The following is a 20,478-nucleotide window of genomic DNA, read 5'->3' on the forward strand; positions in this document are numbered from 1 at the left end:
GAGACCTGGAGGGGAGGGTCAATATCACCCGGTTACCGTCTAACAGAATACTGAGACCTGGAGGGGAGGGTCAATATCACCCGGTTACCGTCTAACAGAATACTGAGACCTGGAGGGGAGGGTCAATATCACCCGGTTACCGTCTAACAGAATACTGAGACCTGGAGGAGGGTCAATATCACATACCTTTCTGTAAGATGGCCGTCATGTGTTCTCCAAGCAGCTGCTTCTCTACATTAGAGATAAGTGGCTTCCTGTTGAATACAAACAGAGAGAGAGATGATAAAGACAGATGGAGGGGGTGAAAGAGAGAGAGATGATAGAGATGGAAGGGAGGGTGAAAGAGTAAGTAAAGTGGTTCAAATCTGTGAGATGATCTAGTGTACTCTGATTGGAGCACAGGCCTGTCAGTCTAAGGGGTGTGGAGGAAGAGGCGGGTCTTACTGAGTGCTCTGGTCGAGGTAGCTGATGACACGATCGTTCTCTTCTTCCAACCGACGAGCCACATGATGCAGGTACTCCGGCACCTGGACACACACATACACGTCACTTATGACCGTCACTAGGAGAAAGCCAAGTATGCTATCTATATAGGGGCGTGGTCATAATATGGAATCAAAGCATTTGATTGACGGCTGTCACTCACATCTCGTTCCTGCATCAGCCTCTGTCCCTCTGCAGCGTACAGTCTGTTAGTCTCCATCAAAAAACGCTCCTCAAACGACTCTTTATACACCTGAGGAGAGACAATAGATTACACCAGGAGATCAGAGAATCTACATAGACCTGAGGAGAGAGACAATAGATTACACCAGGAGATCAGAGAATCTACATAGACCTGAGGAGAGAGACAATAGATTACACCAGGAGATCAGAGAATCTACATAGACCTGAGGAGAGAGACAATAGATTACACCAGGAGATCAGAGAATCTGATCTCCCGTCTTCAAGAGAGCGAGAGTTGCACCCCTTCTGAAAAAACCTACACTCGATCCCTCCGATGTCAACAACTACAGACCAGTATCCCTTCTTTCTTTTCTCTCCAAAACTCTTGAACGTGCCGTCCTTGGCCAGCTCTCCTGCTATCTCTCTCAGAATGACCTTCTTGATCCAAATCAGTCAGGTTTCAAGACTAGTCATTCAACTGAGACTGCTCTTCTCTGTATCACGGATGCGCTCCGCACTGCTAAAGCTAACTCTCTCTCCTCTGCTCTCATCCTTCTAGACCTATCGGCTGCCTTCGACACTGTGAACCATCAGATCCTCCTCTCCACCCTCTCCGAGTTGGGCATCTCCGGCGCGGCCCACGCTTGGATTGCGTCCTACCTGACAGGTCGCTCCTACCAGGTGGCGTGGCGAGAATCTGTCTCCTCACCACGTGCTCTCACCACTGGTGTCCCCCAGGGCTCTGTTCTAGGCCCTCTCCTATTCTCGCTATACACCAAGTCACTTGGCTCTGTCATAACCTCACATGGTCTCTCCTATCATTGCTATGCAGACGACACACAATTAATCTTCTCCTTTCCCCCTTCTGATGACCAGGTGGCGAATCGCATCTCTGCATGTCTGGCAGACATATCAGTGTGGATGACGGATCACCACCTCAAGCTGAACCTCGGCAAGACGGAGCTGCTCTTCCTCCCGGGGAAGGACTGCCCGTTCCATGATCTCGCCATCACGGTTGACAACTCCATTGTGTCCTCCTCCCAGAGCGCTAAGAACCTTGGCGTGATCCTGGACAACACCCTGTCGTTCTCAACTAACATCAAGGCGGTGGCCCGTTCCTGTAGGTTCATGCTCTACAACATCCGCAGAGTACGACCCTGCCTCACACAGGAAGCGGCGCAGGTCCTAATCCAGGCACTTGTCATCTCCCGTCTGGATTACTGCAACTCGCTGTTGGCTGGGCTCCCTGCCTGTGCCATTAAACCCCTACAACTCATCCAGAACGCCGCAGCCCGTCTGGTGTTCAACCTTCCCAAGTTCTCTCACGTCACCCCGCTCCTCCGTTCTCTCCACTGGCTTCCAGTTGAAGCTCGCATCCGCTACAAGACCATGGTGCTTGCCTACGGAGCTGTGAGGGGAACGGCACCTCAGTACCTCCAGGCTCTGATCAGGCCCTACACCCAAACAAGGGCACTGCGTTCATCCACCTCTGGCCTGCTCGCCTCCCTACCACTGAGGAAGTACAGTTCCCGCTCAGCCCAGTCAAAACTGTTCGCTGCTCTGGCCCCCCACTGGTGGAACAAACTCCCTCACGACGCCAGGACAGCGGAGTCAATCACCACCTTCCGGAGACACCTGAAACCCCACCTCTTTAAGGAATACCTAGGATAGGATAAAGTAATCCTTCTGACCCCCCCCCCCCCTTAAAAGATTTAGATGCACTGTTGTAAAGTGGCTGTTCCACTGGATGTCATAAGGTGAATGCACCAATTTGTAAGTCGCTCTGGATAAGAGCGTCTGCTAAATGACTTAAATGTAAATGTAAATGTAATCTACATAGACCTGAGGAGAGAGACAATAGATTACACCAGGAGATCAGATAATCTACATAGACCTGAGGAGAGAGACAATAGATTACACCAGGAGATCAGAGAATCTACATAGACCTGAGGAGAGAGACAATAGATTACACCAGGAGATCAGAGAATCTACATAGACCTGAGGAGAGAGACAATAGATTACACCAGGAGATCAGAGAATCTACATAGACCTGAGGAGAGAGACAATAGATTACACCAGGAGATCAGAGAATCTACATAGACCTGAGGAGAGAGACAATAGATTACACCAGGAGATCAGAGAATCTACATAGACCTGAGGAGAGAGACAATAGATTACACCAGGAGATCAGAGAATCTACATAGACCTGAGGAGAGAGACAATAGATTACACCAGGAGATCAGAGAATCTACATAGACCTGAGGAGAGAGACAATAGATTACACCAGGAGATCAGAGAATCTACATAGACCTGAGGAGAGAGACAATAGATTACACCAGGAGATCAGAGAATCTACATAGACCTGAGGAGAGAGACAATAGATTACACCAGGAGATCAGAGAATCTACATACTATCTGCCTATGGAACAATAGTTTTACACTGCTAAGAAAATGCACTCGTATGACTAGCAACTGACTGCCTTGACTTGATTGGTTCATTGGCCAAATGGTAAGACAAGCCTTATGAAACATTGACCAATCACCTGAAGATCTGAGAGCATGCCCAGTAGGCTGCGGAGAAGGCTGCGGTCCACGGTCTCTCCGTTGCGTTCACGTTCGATCTGTTCCAGGATCCCATCGACCGTGCGCTTCTGGACAGGCCCGTCGCTCACGATGTGGTTCCGGAAGAGTTCCAGCCCGGTATCCCTGTGGAACACACACAGTCACGGTGGACGGTCACGGTGGACGGTCACGATGAACAGTAACTGTCTGCATCCCAGATGGAACCCTATTTCCTACATAGTGAACTCTTTTAGCCCAATGAGGACCTCATCAAAGGTAGTGCACTGCGAAGTGAATAGGGTTCCATTTCAGACACAGTCTGTCAGAGGACAGAAAGAAACGTTCACCATCTCAGAACAGGAAAGCCGTTTACCGCTGAGAATGGATGAATGTTTGTGTCTCCTAATGGCTAGTGGACGGGTCTCTTACCAGATGGAGGGGAGCAGGGAGTTCTGGAGCACGTAGGTACGATCCAGGAACAGAAAGATACTCCGGATCATGATCTGCAGTAAACCAGGTTACACATAACACACTGACATTAGACTAATCTACAACATACATTTTAGACAGATTAAATGTCACATGATCAACACAAAGTTGAGATGATAAAGGCTGTCTGACTAACCGTCTGTCTGCAGTGGTCCTGCCAGCATCGGTTCATCCTCTTCAGGAAAGACAGGCTGTCCAGGGACTCTGTGAGGCGCTAAGGTTAAGGAACGGGCCTCAATTCAATCAAACAACAGTCAAACACTCTTTGGACGGGGCCTCGGCTCGCACCAGGTTGTGGTTGAAAACATGACAACCTTCTGATGACTACAAACTGTGTAGTTAGTTTACAGAGATCCCCATTACAGGGATGTTCATGTGCCATCAGTCCAAGCAGCGTGTCGCTGTGTGCAGCTAGCTGGCTGAAGAGGTCCAAAGTGCCCCCTGGGCGGCAGGTAGCCTAGCGGTTAGGAGAGTTGGGCCAGTAAACCGAAAGGTCGCTGGTTCGAATCCCCGAGGAGACTAGGAGAAAAATAAGTCGATGTGCCATTAAGCAAAGCACTGTAAACCGAATTGCTCCTGTAAGTATCTCTGGATAAGAGTGTCTGCTGAATGAACAACATGTCAAACGTAGTGGTACAGAGACACTACTACACAGCGGCCCGCTGAGAAGACATACAGCTGGTACAGAGACACTACTACACAGCGGCCCGCTGAGAAGACATACAGCTGGTACAGAGACACTACTACACAGCGGCCCGCTGAGAAGACATACAGCTGGTACAGAGACACTACTACACAGCGGCCCGCTGAGAAGACATACAGCTGGTACAGAGACACTACTACACAGCGGCCCGCTGAGAAGACATACAGCTGGTACAGAGACACTACTACACAGCGGCCCGCTGAGAAGACATACAGCTGGTACAGAGACACTACTACACAGCGGCCCGCTGAGAAGACATACAGCTGGTACAGAGACACTACTACACAGCGGCCCGCTGAGAAGACATACAGCTGGTACAGAGACACTACTACACAGCGGCCCGCTGAGAAGACATACAGCTGGTACAGAGACACTACTACACAGCGGCCCGCTGAGAAGACATACAGCTGGTACAGAGACTACTACACAGCGGCCCGCTGAGAAGACATACAGCTGGTACAGAGACACTACTACACAGCGGCCCGCTGAGAAGACATACAGCTGGTACAGAGACACTACTACACAGCGGCCTGCTGAGAAGACATAAAGCTCTAACAGGAGGCTGCCAGGTTCCTTTAAGCCGCCCCAGTCACAACCAACCAGATAAACAAGTGTTATCAGGGAGACCCAGGCCAAGGTTATTGTGGCAATGATGGTATTCCAGCCGCTGGAGTGTTCCGTGACAGTGTGCCTGTGAGATATTTATGCAATAAGGACCGAGGGGTGGTATATGGCCAATATACCACGGCTAAGGGCTGTTCTTAAGCACAACGCATTGCAGAGTGCCCGGATACAGCCCTTAACCGTGGTATATTGGCCAAATACCACAAACCCCCCGAGGTGCCTTATTGCTATTATAAACTGGTTACCAACGTAATTCGAGCAGTAAAAATAAATGGTTTGCCATACCCGTGGTATACGGTCTGATATACCACGGCTGTCAGCCAATCAGCATTCAGGGCTGGAACCACAGTTTATAACACAGTAGACTAGTCTGACTAGTAGCTGACGTCTTCACAGGTAGTTGAAGCAAAGTCAAACATTGAAAAACAACGTAGCTTGTGAACAAAACAATGTAAATAGCCAAGAAACACAAGGTGCAGCAATACAAAACTATTTAAAAAAAAAAACGTTAGAGACGGTTCTAAAACATGTTAGAGACGGTTCTAAAACATGTTAGAGATGGTTCTAAAACATGTTAGAGATGGTTCTAAAACATGTTAGAGATGGTTCTAAAACATATTTATCTCCTCAGAGGAGACACTGTCATGCAGCATCATACATGACAGACATTCCTATCAAGTCAACTAGAAACCCACCAAACAGGCTTTTAGAAACATCCACACAGACGCACCGGCAAAAACAAAGGAGCACACTTTCACATGGCAAAGACACACAGAGTGTAAAGGATATTCTCTGAACTGATGTATCTGGGCCTGGACATGGTCCTCACAGACCTGACGGAGCTGCTTGTACAGTGTGGGGGAGACTTTATAGGAACACAGGTTCTCCACCGCCTGAAACAGAGGAGACAGGAATACTTAGTATGTTCACCTCTAAATTCTGTAAGTCATCCTCCCTGTTTACTGGCTTAATAATAGCAAAAGTTACAAGACAGAGTTAACCAAGTCAACAGGCTGGTGACTGGTCAGAGTGACAGGGTTAACCAAGTCAACAGGTGGTGACTGGTCTGAGTGACAGGGTTAACCAAGTCAACAGGTGGTGACTGGTCAGAGTGACAGGGTTAACCAAGTCAACAGGTGGTGAATGGTCAGAGTGACAGGGTTAACCAAGTCAACAGGTGGTGAATGGTCAGAGTGACAGGGTTAACCAAGTCAACAGGCTGGTGACTGGTCAGAGTGACAGGGTTAACCAAGTCAACAGGTGGTGAATGGTCAGAGTGACAGGATTAACCAAGTCAACAGGCTGGTGACTGGTCAGAGTGACAGGGTTAACCAAGTCAACAGGCTGGTGAATGGTCAGAGTGACAGGGTTAACCAAGTCAACAGGCTGGTGAATGGTCAGAGTGACAGGGTTAACCAAGTCAACAGATGGTGAATGGTCAGAGTGACAGGATTAACCAAGTCAACAGGCTGGTGAATGGTCAGAGTGACAGGGTTAACCAAGTCAACAGGTGGTGAATGTTCAGAGTGACAGGGTTAACCAAGTCAACAGGTGGTGAATGGTCAGAGTGACAGGGTTAACCAAGTCAACAGGTGGTGACTGGTCTGAGTGACAGGGTTAACCAAGTCAACAGGTGGTGACTGGTCAGAGTGACAGGGTTAACCAAGTCAACAGGTGGTGAATGGTCAGAGTGACAGGGTTAACCAAGTCAACAGGTGGTGAATGGTCAGAGTGACAGGGTTAACCAAGTCAACAGGCTGGTGAATGGTCAGAGTGACAGGGTTAACCAAGTCAACAGGCTGGTGAATGGTCAGAGTGACAGGGTTAACCAAGTCAACAGGTGGTGAATGGTCAGAGTGACAGGGTTAACCAAGTCAACAGGTGGTGACTGGTCAGAGTGACAGGGTTAACCAAGTCAACAGGTGGTGACTGGTCAGAGTGACAGGGTTAACCAAGTCAACAGGTGGTGACTGGTCAGAGTGACAGGGTTAACCAAGTCAACAGGTGGTGAATGGTCAGAGTGACAGGGTTAACCAAGCCAACAGGTGGTGACTGGTCAGAGTGACAGGGTTAACCAAGTCAACAGGCTGGTGACTGGTCAGAGTGACAGGGTTAACCAAGTCAACAGGTGGTGAATGGTCAGAATGACAGGGTTAACCAAGTCAACAGGTGGTGAATGGTCAGAGTGACAGGGTTAACCAAGTCAACAGGTGGTGACTGGTCAGAGTGACAGGGTTAACCAAGTCAACAGGTGGTGAATGGTCAGAGTGACAGGGTTAACCAAGTCAACAGGTGGTGAATGGTCAGAGTGACAGGGTTAACCAAGTCAACAGGCTGGTGAATGGTCAGAGTGACAGGGTTAACCAAGTCAACAGGTGGTGACTGGTCAGAGTGACAGGGTTAACCAAGTCAACAGATGGTGAATGGTCAGAGTGACAGGATTAACCAAGTCAACAGGTGGTGACTGGTCAGAGTGACAGGGTTAACCAAGTCAACAGGTGGTGACTGGTCAGAGTGACAGGGTTAACCAAGTCAACAGGTGGTGAATGGTCAGTGTGACAGGGTTAACCAAGTCAACAGGCTGGTGAATGGTCAGAGTGACAGGATTAACCAAGTCAACAGGTGGTGACTGGTCAGAGTGACAGGGTTAACCAAGTCAACAGGCTGGTGAATGGTCAGAGTGACAGGGTTAACCAAGTCAACAGGCTGGTGAATGGTCAGAGTGACAGGGTTAACCAAGTCAACAGGCTGGTGAATGGTCAGAGTGACAGGGTTAACCAAGTCAACAGGTGGTGACTGGTCAGAGTGACAGGGTTAACCAAGTCAACAGGCTGGTGAATGGTCAGAGTGACAGGGTTAACCAAGTCAACAGGCTGGTGAATGGTCAGAGTGACAGGGTTAACCAAGTCAACAGGTGGTGACTGGTCAGAGTGACAGGGTTAACCAAGTCAACAGGTGGTGAATGGTCAGAGTGACAGGGTTAACCAAGCCAACAGGTGGTGACTGGTCAGAGTGACAGGGTTAACCAAGTCAACAGGTGGTGACTGGTCAGAGTGACAAGGTTAACCAAGTCAACAGGCTGGTGAATGGTCAGAGTGACAGGGTTAACCAAGTCAACAGGTGGTGACTGGTCAGAGTGACAGGGTTAACCAAGTCAACAGGTGGTGAATGGTCAGAGTGACAGGGTTAACCAAGTCAACAGGTGGTGACTGGTCAGAGTGACAGGGTTAACCAAGTCAACAGGTGGTGACTGGTCAGAGTGACAAGATTAACCAAGTCAACAGGCTGGTGAATGGTCAGAGTGACAGGGTTAACCAAGTCAACAGGCTGGTGAATGGTCAGAGTGACAGGGTTAACCAAGTCAACAGGTGGTGACTGGTCAGAGTGACAGGGTTAACCAAGTCAACAGATGGTGAATGGTCAGAGTGACAGGATTAACCAAGTCAACAGGTGGTGACTGGTCAGAGTGACAGGGTTAACCAAGTCAACAGGTGGTGACTGGTCAGAGTGACAGGGTTAACCAAGTCAACAGGTGGTGAATGGTCAGAGTGACAGGGTTAACCAAGTCAACAGGCTGGTGAATGGTCAGAGTGACAGGGTTAACCAAGTCAACAGGCTGGTGACTGGTCAGAGTGACAGGGTTAACCAAGTCAACAGGTGGTGACTGGTCAGAGTGACAGGGTTAACCAAGTCAACAGGCTGGTGACTGGTCAGAGTGACAGGGTTAACCAAGTCAACAGGCTGGTGAATGGTCAGAGTGACAGGATTAACCAAGTCAACAGGCTGGTGAATGGTCAGAGTGACAGGGTTAACCAAGTCAACAGGTGGTGAATGGTCAGAGTGACAGGGTTAACCAAGTCAACAGGTGGTGAATGGTCAGAGTGACAGGGTTAACCAAGTCAACAGGTGGTGACTGGTCAGAGTGACAGGGTTAACCAAGTCAACAGGTGGTGAATGGTCAGAGTGACAGGGTTAACCAAGTCAACAGGTGGTGACTGGTCAGAGTGACAGGGTTAACCAAGTCAACAGGCTGGTGAATGGTCAGAGTGACAGGGTTAACCAAGTCAACAGGTGGTGACTGGTCAGAGTGACAGGGTTAACCAAGTCAACAGGTGGTGACTGGTCAGAGTGACAGGGTTAACCAAGTCAACAGGTGGTGACTGGTCAGAGTGACAGGGTTAACCAAGTCAACAGGTGGTGACTGGTCAGAGTGACAGGGTTAACCAAGTCAACAGGTGGTGAATGGTCAGAGTGACAGGGTTAACCAAGCCAACAGGTGGTGACTGGTCAGAGTGACAGGGTTAACCAAGTCAACAGGTGGTGAATGGTCAGAGTGACAGGGTTAACCAAGTCAACAGGTGGTGAATGGTCAGAATGACAGGGTTAACCAAGTCAACAGGTGGTGAATGGTCAGAATGACAGGGTTAACCAAGTCAACAGGTGGTGAATGGTCAGAGTGACAGGGTTAACCAAGTCAACAGGTGGTGAATGGTCAGAGTGACAGGGTTAACCAAGTCAACAGGTGGTGAATGGTCAGTGACAAGATTAACCAAGTCAACAGGTGGTGACTGGTCAGAGTGACAGGGTTAACCAAGTCAACAGGTGGTGAATGGTCAGAGTGACAGGGTTAACCAAGCCAACAGGTGGTGACTGGTCAGAGTGACAGGGTTAACCAAGTCAACAGGCTGGTGACTGGTCAGAATGACAGGGTTAACCAAGTCAACAGGTGGTGAATGGTCAGAATGACAGGGTTAACCAAGTCAACAGGTGGTGAATGGTCAGAGTGACAGGGTTAACCAAGTCAACAGGTGGTGAATGGTCAGTGACAAGATTAACCAAGCCAACAGGCTGGTGAATGGTCAGAGTGACAGGATTAACCAAGTCAACAGGTGGTGACTGGTCAGAGTGACAGGGTTAACCAAGTCAACAGGCTGGTGAATGGTCAGAGTGACAGGGTTAACCAAGTCAACAGGCTGGTGAATGGTCAGAGTGACAGGGTTAACCAAGTCAACAGGCTGGTGAATGGTCAGAGTGACAGGGTTAACCAAGTCAACAGGTGGTGACTGGTCAGAGTGACAGGGTTAACCAAGTCAACAGGTGGTGAATGGTCAGAGTGACAGGGTTAACCAAGCCAACAGGTGGTGACTGGTCAGAGTGACAGGGTTAACCAAGTCAACAGGTGGTGACTGGTCAGAGTGACAAGATTAACCAAGTCAACAGGCTGGTGAATGGTCAGAGTGACAGGGTTAACCAAGTCAACAGGCTGGTGAATGGTCAGAGTGACAGGGTTAACCAAGTCAACAGGTGGTGACTGGTCAGAGTGACAGGGTTAACCAAGTCAACAGATGGTGAATGGTCAGAGTGACAGGATTAACCAAGTCAACAGGTGGTGACTGGTCAGAGTGACAGGGTTAACCAAGTCAACAGGTGGTGACTGGTCAGAGTGACAGGGTTAACCAAGTCAACAGGTGGTGAATGGTCAGTGTGACAGGGTTAACCAAGTCAACAGGCTGGTGAATGGTCAGAGTGACAGGATTAACCAAGTCAACAGGTGGTGACTGGTCAGAGTGACAGGGTTAACCAAGTCAACAGGCTGGTGAATGGTCAGAGTGACAGGGTTAACCAAGTCAACAGGCTGGTGAATGGTCAGAGTGACAGGGTTAACCAAGTCAACAGGCTGGTGAATGGTCAGAGTGACAGGGTTAACCAAGTCAACAGGCTGGTGAATGGTCAGAGTGACAGGGTTAACCAAGTCAACAGGTGGTGACTGGTCAGAGTGACAGGGTTAACCAAGTCAACAGGTGGTGAATGGTCAGTGTGACAGGGTTAACCAAGTCAACAGGCTGGTGAATGGTCAGAGTGACAGGATTAACCAAGTCAACAGGTGGTGACTGGTCAGAGTGACAGGGTTAACCAAGTCAACAGGCTGGTGAATGGTCAGAGTGACAGGGTTAACCAAGTCAACAGGCTGGTGAATGGTCAGAGTGACAGGGTTAACCAAGTCAACAGGCTGGTGAATGGTCAGAGTGACAGGGTTAACCAAGTCAACAGGCTGGTGAATGGTCAGAGTGACAGGGTTAACCAAGTCAACAGGTGGTGACTGGTCAGAGTGACAGGGTTAACCAAGTCAACAGGTGGTGAATGGTCAGAGTGACAGGGTTAACCAAGTCAACAGGTGGTGACTGGTCAGAGTGACAGGGTTAACCAAGTCAACAGGCTGGTGAATGGTCAGAGTGACAGGGTTAACCAAGTCAACAGGCTGGTGAATGGTCAGAGTGACAGGGTTAACCAAGTCAACAGGCTGGTGAATGGTCAGAGTGACAGGGTTAACCAAGTCAACAGGTGGTGACTGGTCAGAGTGACAGGGTTAACCAAGTCAACAGGTGGTGAATGGTCAGAGTGACAGGGTTAACCAAGTCAACAGGTGGTGACTGGTCAGAGTGACAGGGTTAACCAAGTCAACAGGTGGTGACTGGTCAGAGTGACAAGATTAACCAAGTCAACAGGCTGGTGAATGGTCAGAGTGACAGGGTTAACCAAGTCAACAGGCTGGTGACTGGTCAGAGTGACAGGGTTAACCAAGTCAACAGGTGGTGACTGGTCAGAGTGACAGGGTTAACCAAGTCAACAGATGGTGACTGGTCAGAGTGACAGGATTAACCAAGTCAACAGGTGGTGACTGGTCAGAGTGACAGGGTTAACCAAGTCAACAGGTGGTGACTGGTCAGAGTGACAGGGTTAACCAAGTCAACAGGTGGTGAATGGTCAGAGTGACAGGATTAACCAAGTCAACAGGTGGTGACTGGTCAGAGTGACAGGGTTAACCAAGTCAACAGGCTGGTGAATGGTCAGAGTGACAGGGTTAACCAAGTCAACAGGCTGGTGAATGGTCAGAGTGACAGGGTTAACCAAGTCAACAGGCTGGTGAATGGTCAGAGTGACAGGGTTAACCAAGTCAACAGGTGGTGACTGGTCAGAGTGACAGGGTTAACCAAGTCAACAGGTGGTGAATGGTCAGAGTGACAGGGTTAACCAAGCCAACAGGTGGTGACTGGTCAGAGTGACAGGGTTAACCAAGTCAACAGGTGGTGACTGGTCAGAGTGACAAGATTAACCAAGTCAACAGGCTGGTGAATGGTCAGAGTGACAGGGTTAACCAAGTCAACAGGCTGGTGAATGGTCAGAGTGACAGGGTTAACCAAGTCAACAGGTGGTGACTGGTCAGAGTGACAGGGTTAACCAAGTCAACAGATGGTGAATGGTCAGAGTGACAGGATTAACCAAGTCAACAGGTGGTGACTGGTCAGAGTGACAGGGTTAACCAAGTCAACAGGTGGTGACTGGTCAGAGTGACAGGGTTAACCAAGTCAACAGGTGGTGAATGGTCAGTGTGACAGGGTTAACCAAGTCAACAGGCTGGTGAATGGTCAGAGTGACAGGATTAACCAAGTCAACAGGTGGTGACTGGTCAGAGTGACAGGGTTAACCAAGTCAACAGGCTGGTGAATGGTCAGAGTGACAGGGTTAACCAAGTCAACAGGCTGGTGAATGGTCAGAGTGACAGGGTTAACCAAGTCAACAGGCTGGTGAATGGTCAGAGTGACAGGGTTAACCAAGTCAACAGGTGGTGACTGGTCAGAGTGACAGGGTTAACCAAGTCAACAGGTGGTGAATGGTCAGAGTGACAGGGTTAACCAAGTCAACAGGTGGTGACTGGTCAGAGTGACAGGGTTAACCAAGTCAACAGGTGGTGACTGGTCAGAGTGACAAGATTAACCAAGTCAACAGGCTGGTGAATGGTCAGAGTGACAGGGTTAACCAAGTCAACAGGCTGGTGACTGGTCAGAGTGACAGGGTTAACCAAGTCAACAGGTGGTGACTGGTCAGAGTGACAGGGTTAACCAAGTCAACAGATGGTGACTGGTCAGAGTGACAGGATTAACCAAGTCAACAGGTGGTGACTGGTCAGAGTGACAGGGTTAACCAAGTCAACAGGTGGTGACTGGTCAGAGTGACAGGGTTAACCAAGTCAACAGGTGGTGAATGGTCAGAGTGACAGGATTAACCAAGTCAACAGGTGGTGACTGGTCAGAGTGACAGGGTTAACCAAGTCAACAGGTGGTGACTGGTCAGAGTGACAGGGTTAACCAAGTCAACAGGCTGGTGACTGGTCAGAGTGACAGGGTTAACCAAGTCAACAGGCTGGTGAATGGTCAGAGTGACAGGGTTAACCAAGTCAACAGGCTGGTGAATGGTCAGAGTGACAGGGTTAACCAAGTCAACAGGGTGGTGACTGGTCAGAGTGACAGGGTTAACCAAGTCAACAGGTGGTGACTGGTCAGAGTGACAGGGTTAACCAAGTCAACAGGCTGGTGAATGGTCAGAGTGACAGGGTTAACCAAGTCAACAGGTGGTGACTGGTCAGAGTGACAGGGTTAACCAAGTCAACAGGCTGGTGAATGGTCAGAGTGACAGGGTTAACCAAGTCAACAGGTGGTGAATGGTCAGAGTGACAGGGTTAACCAAGTCAACAGGTGGTGAATGGTCAGAATGACAGGGTTAACCAAGTCAACAGGTGGTGAATGGTCAGAATGACAGGGTTAACCAAGTCAACAGGTGGTGAATGGTCAGAATGACAGGGTTAACCAAGTCAACAGGTGGTGAATGGTCAGAGTGACAGGGTTAACCAAGTCAACAGGTGGTGAATGGTCAGTGACAAGATTAACCAAGTCAACAGGTGGTGACTGGTCAGAGTGACAGGGTTAACCAAGTCAACAGGCTGGTGAATGGTCAGAGTGACAGGGTTAACCAAGTCAACAGGCTGGTGAATGGTCAGAGTGACAGGGTTAACCAAGTCAACAGGTGGTGACTGGTCAGAGTGACAGGGTTAACCAAGTCAACAGGTGGTGAATGGTCAGAGTGACAGGGTTAACCAAGCCAACAGGTGGTGACTGGTCAGAGTGACAGGGTTAACCAAGTCAACAGGTGGTGACTGGTCAGAGTGACAAGATTAACCAAGTCAACAGGCTGGTGAATGGTCAGAGTGACAGGGTTAACCAAGTCAACAGGCTGGTGAATGGTCAGAGTGACAGGATTAACCAAGTCAACAGGTGGTGACTGGTCAGAGTGACAGGGTTAACCAAGTCAACAGGCTGGTGAATGGTCAGAGTGACAGGGTTAACCAAGTCAACAGGCTGGTGAATGGTCAGAGTGACAGGGTTAACCAAGTCAACAGGTGGTGACTGGTCAGAGTGACAGGGTTAACCAAGTCAACAGGTGGTGAATGGTCAGAGTGACAGGGTTAACCAAGCCAACAGGTGGTGACTGGTCAGAGTGACAGGGTTAACCAAGTCAACAGGTGGTGACTGGTCAGAGTGACAAGATTAACCAAGTCAACAGGCTGGTGAATGGTCAGAGTGACAGGGTTAACCAAGTCAACAGGCTGGTGAATGGTCAGAGTGACAGGGTTAACCAAGTCAACAGGTGGTGACTGGTCAGAGTGACAGGGTTAACCAAGTCAACAGATGGTGAATGGTCAGAGTGACAGGATTAACCAAGTCAACAGGTGGTGACTGGTCAGAGTGACAGGGTTAACCAAGTCAACAGGTGGTGACTGGTCAGAGTGACAGGGTTAACCAAGTCAACAGGTGGTGAATGGTCAGTGTGACAGGGTTAACCAAGTCAACAGGCTGGTGAATGGTCAGAGTGACAGGATTAACCAAGTCAACAGGTGGTGACTGGTCAGAGTGACAGGGTTAACCAAGTCAACAGGCTGGTGAATGGTCAGAGTGACAGGGTTAACCAAGTCAACAGGCTGGTGAATGGTCAGAGTGACAGGGTTAACCAAGTCAACAGGCTGGTGAATGGTCAGAGTGACAGGGTTAACCAAGTCAACAGGTGGTGACTGGTCAGAGTGACAGGGTTAACCAAGTCAACAGGTGGTGAATGGTCAGAGTGACAGGGTTAACCAAGTCAACAGGTGGTGACTGGTCAGAGTGACAAGATTAACCAAGTCAACAGGCTGGTGAATGGTCAGAGTGACAGGGTTAACCAAGTCAACAGGCTGGTGAATGGTCAGAGTGACAGGGTTAACCAAGTCAACAGGTGGTGACTGGTCAGAGTGACAGGGTTAACCAAGTCAACAGGTGGTGACTGGTCAGAGTGACAGGGTTAACCAAGTCAACAGATGGTGAATGGTCAGAGTGACAGGGTTAACCAAGTCAACAGGTGGTGACTGGTCAGAGTGACAGGGTTAACCAAGTCAACAGGTGGTGACTGGTCAGAGTGACAGGGTTAACCAAGTCAACAGGTGGTGAATGGTCAGAGTGACAGGGTTAACCAAGTCAACAGGCTGGTGAATGGTCAGAGTGACAGGGTTAACCAAGTCAACAGGCTGGTGACTGGTCAGAGTGACAGGGTTAACCAAGTCAACAGGTGGTGACTGGTCAGAGTGACAGGGTTAACCAAGTCAACAGGTGGTGACTGGTCAGAGTGACAGGGTTAACCAAGTCAACAGGTGGTGAATGGTCAGAGTGACAGGGTTAACCAAGTCAACAGGTGGTGAATGGTCAGTGACAAGATTAACCAAGTCAACAGGTGGTGACTGGTCAGAGTGACAGGGTTAACCAAGTCAACAGGTGGTGACTGGTCAGAGTGACAGGGTTAACCAAGTCAACAGGTGGTGACTGGTCAGAGTGACAGGGTTAACCAAGTCAACAGGTGGTGAATGGTCAGAGTGACAGGGTTAACCAAGTCAACAGGCTGGTGAATGGTCAGAGTGACAGAGTTAACCAAGTCAACAGGCTGGTGACTGGTCAGAGTGACAGGGTTAACCAAGTCAACAGGTGGTGACTGGTCAGAGTGACAGGGTTAACCAAGTCAACAGGCTGGTGAATGGTCAGAGTGACAGGGTTAACCAAGTCAACAGGCTGGTGAATGGTCAGAGTGACAGGATTAACCAAGTCAACAGGCTGGTGAATGGTCAGAGTGACAGGGTTAACCAAGTCAACAGGTGGTGAATGGTCAGAGTGACAGGGTTAACCAAGTCAACAGGTGGTGACTGGTCAGAGTGACAGGGTTAACCAAGTCAACAGGTGGTGACTGGTCAGAGTGACAGGGTTAACCAAGTCAACAGGTGGTGACTGGTCAGAGTGACAGGGTTAACCAAGTCAACAGGCTGGTGAATGGTCAGAGTGACAGGGTTAACCAAGTCAACAGGCTGGTGAATGGTCAGAGTGACAGGGTTAACCAAGTCAACAGGTGGTGACTGGTCAGAGTGACAGGGTTAACCAAGTCAACAGGTGGTGAATGGTCAGAGTGACAGGGTTAACCAAGTCAACAGGCTGGTGAATGGTCAGAGTGACAGGGTTAACCAAGTCAACAGGCTGGTGACTGGTCAGAGTGACAGGGTTAACCAAGTCAACAGGTGGTGACTGGTCAGAGTGACAGGGTTAACCAAGTCAACAGGTGGTGAATGGTCAGAGTGACAGGGTTAACCAAGTCAACAGGTGGTGAATGGTCAGAGTGACAGGGTTAACCAAGTCAACAGGTGGTGAATGGTCAGAGTGACAGGGTTAACCAAGTCAACAGGTGGTGAATGGTCAGAGTGACAGGGTTAACCAAGTCAACAGGTGGTGACTGGTCAGAGTGACAGGGTTAACCAAGTCAACAGGTGGTGAATGGTCAGAGTGACAGGGTTAACCAAGCCAACAGGTGGTGACTGGTCAGAGTGACAGGGTTAACCAAGTCAACAGGTGGTGAATGGTCAGAGTGACAGGGTTAACCAAGTCAACAGGTGGTGAATGGTCAGAGTGACAGGGTTAACCAAGTCAACAGGTGGTGAATGGTCAGAGTGACAGGGTTAACCAAGTCAACAGGTGGTGACTGGTCAGAGTGACAGGGTTAACCAAGTCAACAGGTGGTGAATGGTCAGAGTGACAGGGTTAACCAAGCCAACAGGTGGTGACTGGTCAGAGTGACAGGGTTAACCAAGTCAACAGGCTGGTGAATGGTCAGAGTGACAGGGTTAACCAAGTCAACAGGCTGGTGAATGGTCAGAGTGACAGGGTTAACCAAGTCAACAGGTGGTGACTGGTCAGAGTGACAGGGTTAACCAAGTCAACAGGTGGTGAATGGTCAGAGTGACAGGGTTAACCAAGCCAACAGGTGGTGACTGGTCAGAGTGACAGGGTTAACCAAGTCAACAGGTGGTGACTGGTCAGAGTGACAAGATTAACCAAGTCAACAGGCTGGTGAATGGTCAGAGTGACAGGGTTAACCAAGTCAACAGGCTGGTGAATGGTCAGAGTGACAGGGTTAACCAAGTCAACAGGTGGTGACTGGTCAGAGTGACAGGGTTAACCAAGTCAACAGATGGTGAATGGTCAGAGTGACAGGATTAACCAAGTCAACAGGTGGTGACTGGTCAGAGTGACAGGGTTAACCAAGTCAACAGGTGGTGACTGGTCAGAGTGACAGGGTTAACCAAGTCAACAGGTGGTGAATGGTCAGTGTGACAGGGTTAACCAAGTCAACAGGCTGGTGAATGGTCAGAGTGACAGGATTAACCAAGTCAACAGGTGGTGACTGGTCAGAGTGACAGGGTTAACCAAGTCAACAGGCTGGTGAATGGTCAGAGTGACAGGGTTAACCAAGTCAACAGGCTGGTGAATGGTCAGAGTGACAGGGTTAACCAAGTCAACAGGCTGGTGAATGGTCAGAGTGACAGGGTTAACCAAGTCAACAGGTGGTGACTGGTCAGAGTGACAGGGTTAACCAAGTCAACAGGTGGTGAATGGTCAGAGTGACAGGGTTAACCAAGTCAACAGGTGGTGACTGGTCAGAGTGACAAGATTAACCAAGTCAACAGGCTGGTGAATGGTCAGAGTGACAGGGTTAACCAAGTCAACAGGCTGGTGAATGGTCAGAGTGACAGGGTTAACCAAGTCAACAGGTGGTGACTGGTCAGAGTGACAGGGTTAACCAAGTCAACAGATGGTGAATGGTCAGAGTGACAGGGTTAACCAAGTCAACAGGTGGTGACTGGTCAGAGTGACAGGGTTAACCAAGTCAACAGGTGGTGACTGGTCAGAGTGACAGGGTTAACCAAGTCAACAGGTGGTGAATGGTCAGAGTGACAGGGTTAACCAAGTCAACAGGCTGGTGACTGGTCAGAGTGACAGGGTTAACCAAGTCAACAGGTGGTGACTGGTCAGAGTGACAGGGTTAACCAAGTCAACAGGTGGTGAATGGTCAGAGTGACAGGGTTAACCAAGTCAACAGGTGGTGAATGGTCAGAGTGACAGGGTTAACCAAGTCAACAGGTGGTGAATGGTCAGAGTGACAGGGTTAACCAAGTCAACAGGTGGTGAATGGTCAGAGTGACAGGGTTAACCAAGTCAACAGGTGGTGACTGGTCAGAGTGACAGGGTTAACCAAGTCAACAGGTGGTGAATGGTCAGAGTGACAGGGTTAACCAAGCCAACAGGTGGTGACTGGTCAGAGTGACAGGGTTAACCAAGTCAACAGGTGGTGAATGGTCAGAGTGACAGGGTTAACCAAGTCAACAGGTGGTGAATGGTCAGAGTGACAGGGTTAACCAAGTCAACAGGTGGTGAATGGTCAGAGTGACAGGGTTAACCAAGTCAACAGGTGGTGACTGGTCAGAGTGACAGGGTTAACCAAGTCAACAGGTGGTGAATGGTCAGAGTGACAGGGTTAACCAAGCCAACAGGTGGTGACTGGTCAGAGTGACAGGGTTAACCAAGTCAACAGGCTGGTGAATGGTCAGAGTGACAGGGTTAACCAAGTCAACAGGCTGGTGAATGGTCAGAGTGACAGGGTTAACCAAGTCAACAGGTGGTGACTGGTCAGAGTGACAGGGTTAACCAAGTCAACAGGTGGTGAATGGTCAGAGTGACAGGGTTAACCAAGCCAACAGGTGGTGACTGGTCAGAGTGACAGGGTTAACCAAGTCAACAGGTGGTGACTGGTCAGAGTGACAAGATTAACCAAGTCAACAGGCTGGTGAATGGTCAGAGTGACAGGGTTAACCAAGTCAACAGGCTGGTGAATGGTCAGAGTGACAGGGTTAACCAAGTCAACAGGTGGTGACTGGTCAGAGTGACAGGGTTAACCAAGTCAACAGATGGTGAATGGTCAGAGTGACAGGATTAACCAAGTCAACAGGTGGTGACTGGTCAGAGTGACAGGGTTAACCAAGTCAACAGGTGGTGACTGGTCAGAGTGACAGGGTTAACCAAGTCAACAGGTGGTGAATGGTCAGTGTGACAGGGTTAACCAAGTCAACAGGCTGGTGAATGGTCAGAGTGACAGGATTAACCAAGTCAACAGGTGGTGACTGGTCAGAGTGACAGGGTTAACCAAGTCAACAGGCTGGTGAATGGTCAGAGTGACAGGGTTAACCAAGTCAACAGGCTGGTGAATGGTCAGAGTGACAGGGTTAACCAAGTCAACAGGCTGGTGAATGGTCAGAGTGACAGGGTTAACCAAGTCAACAGGTGGTGACTGGTCAGAGTGACAGGGTTAACCAAGTCAACAGGTGGTGAATGGTCAGAGTGACAGGGTTAACCAAGTCAACAGGTGGTGACTGGTCAGAGTGACAAGATTAACCAAGTCAACAGGCTGGTGAATGGTCAGAGTGACAGGGTTAACCAAGTCAACAGGCTGGTGAATGGTCAGAGTGACAGGGTTAACCAAGTCAACAGGTGGTGACTGGTCAGAGTGACAGGGTTAACCAAGTCAACAGATGGTGAATGGTCAGAGTGACAGGGTTAACCAAGTCAACAGGTGGTGACTGGTCAGAGTGACAGGGTTAACCAAGTCAACAGGTGGTGACTGGTCAGAGTGACAGGGTTAACCAAGTCAACAGGTGGTGAATGGTCAGAGTGACAGGGTTAACCAAGTCAACAGGCTGGTGAATGGTCAGAGTGACAGGGTTAACCAAGTCAACAGGCTGGTGACTGGTCAGAGTGACAGGGTTAACCAAGTCAACAGGTGGTGACTGGTCAGAGTGACAGGGTTAACCAAGTCAACAGGTGGTGAATGGTCAGAGTGACAGGGTTAACCAAGTCAACAGGTGGTGAATGGTCAGAGTGACAGGGTTAACCAAGTCAACAGGTGGTGAATGGTCAGAGTGACAGGGTTAACCAAGTCAACAGGTGGTGAATGGTCAGAGTGACAGGGTTAACCAAGTCAACAGGCTGGTGAATGGTCAGCACGGTGGTTGGGTATACTGACTGCTGATGTGAGCTACAGAACCTGCTGGCTGGCATGGAGCAGCGCTCCTCTCCAATACTTTGAGACTAGAGAGGCATAGTGTCCTAGGACCGATCTATGTCGCCCCAGTTGGAATCGGGTAACGTCCCAAATGGCACCCTATACCCTAAATAGTACACCACATAGGGAATAGGGTG

General features: G+C 49.5%; 1 protein-coding gene across 4 annotated transcripts in view; it reads right to left on the bottom strand.

The window, feature by feature from the left end:
• LOC120041288 (cullin-4A-like) overlaps positions 1-20,478 on the bottom strand; it is a 35,178-nt gene that overhangs the window by 12,546 nt on the left and 2,154 nt on the right. For 3 of the 4 annotated variants that reach the window (XR_005475873.1, XM_038986221.1, XM_038986222.1), the window contains exons 3-9: positions 5,834-5,937; positions 3,854-3,923; positions 3,658-3,731; positions 3,210-3,372; positions 647-736; positions 445-527; positions 187-254 (exon numbers count right to left, since the gene is read on the bottom strand). Coding sequence is in view for 3 of the 4 variants with exons in the window: in XM_038986221.1 (XP_038842149.1) it covers positions 187-254; positions 445-527; positions 647-736; positions 3,210-3,372; positions 3,658-3,731; positions 3,854-3,923; positions 5,834-5,937 (652 nt within the window). In the remaining variant the exon portion in view is untranslated. Of the gene's footprint in view, positions 1-17; positions 110-186; positions 255-444; positions 528-646; positions 737-3,209; positions 3,373-3,657; positions 3,732-3,853; positions 3,924-5,833; positions 5,938-20,478 lie in introns of those variants that run through there. The other variant, XM_038986223.1, reaches the window with a different exon arrangement.

This window comes from Salvelinus namaycush, unplaced genomic scaffold (assembly GCF_016432855.1).
Source record: "Salvelinus namaycush isolate Seneca unplaced genomic scaffold, SaNama_1.0 Scaffold431, whole genome shotgun sequence".
NCBI lineage: Eukaryota > Metazoa > Chordata > Actinopteri > Salmoniformes > Salmonidae > Salvelinus > Salvelinus namaycush.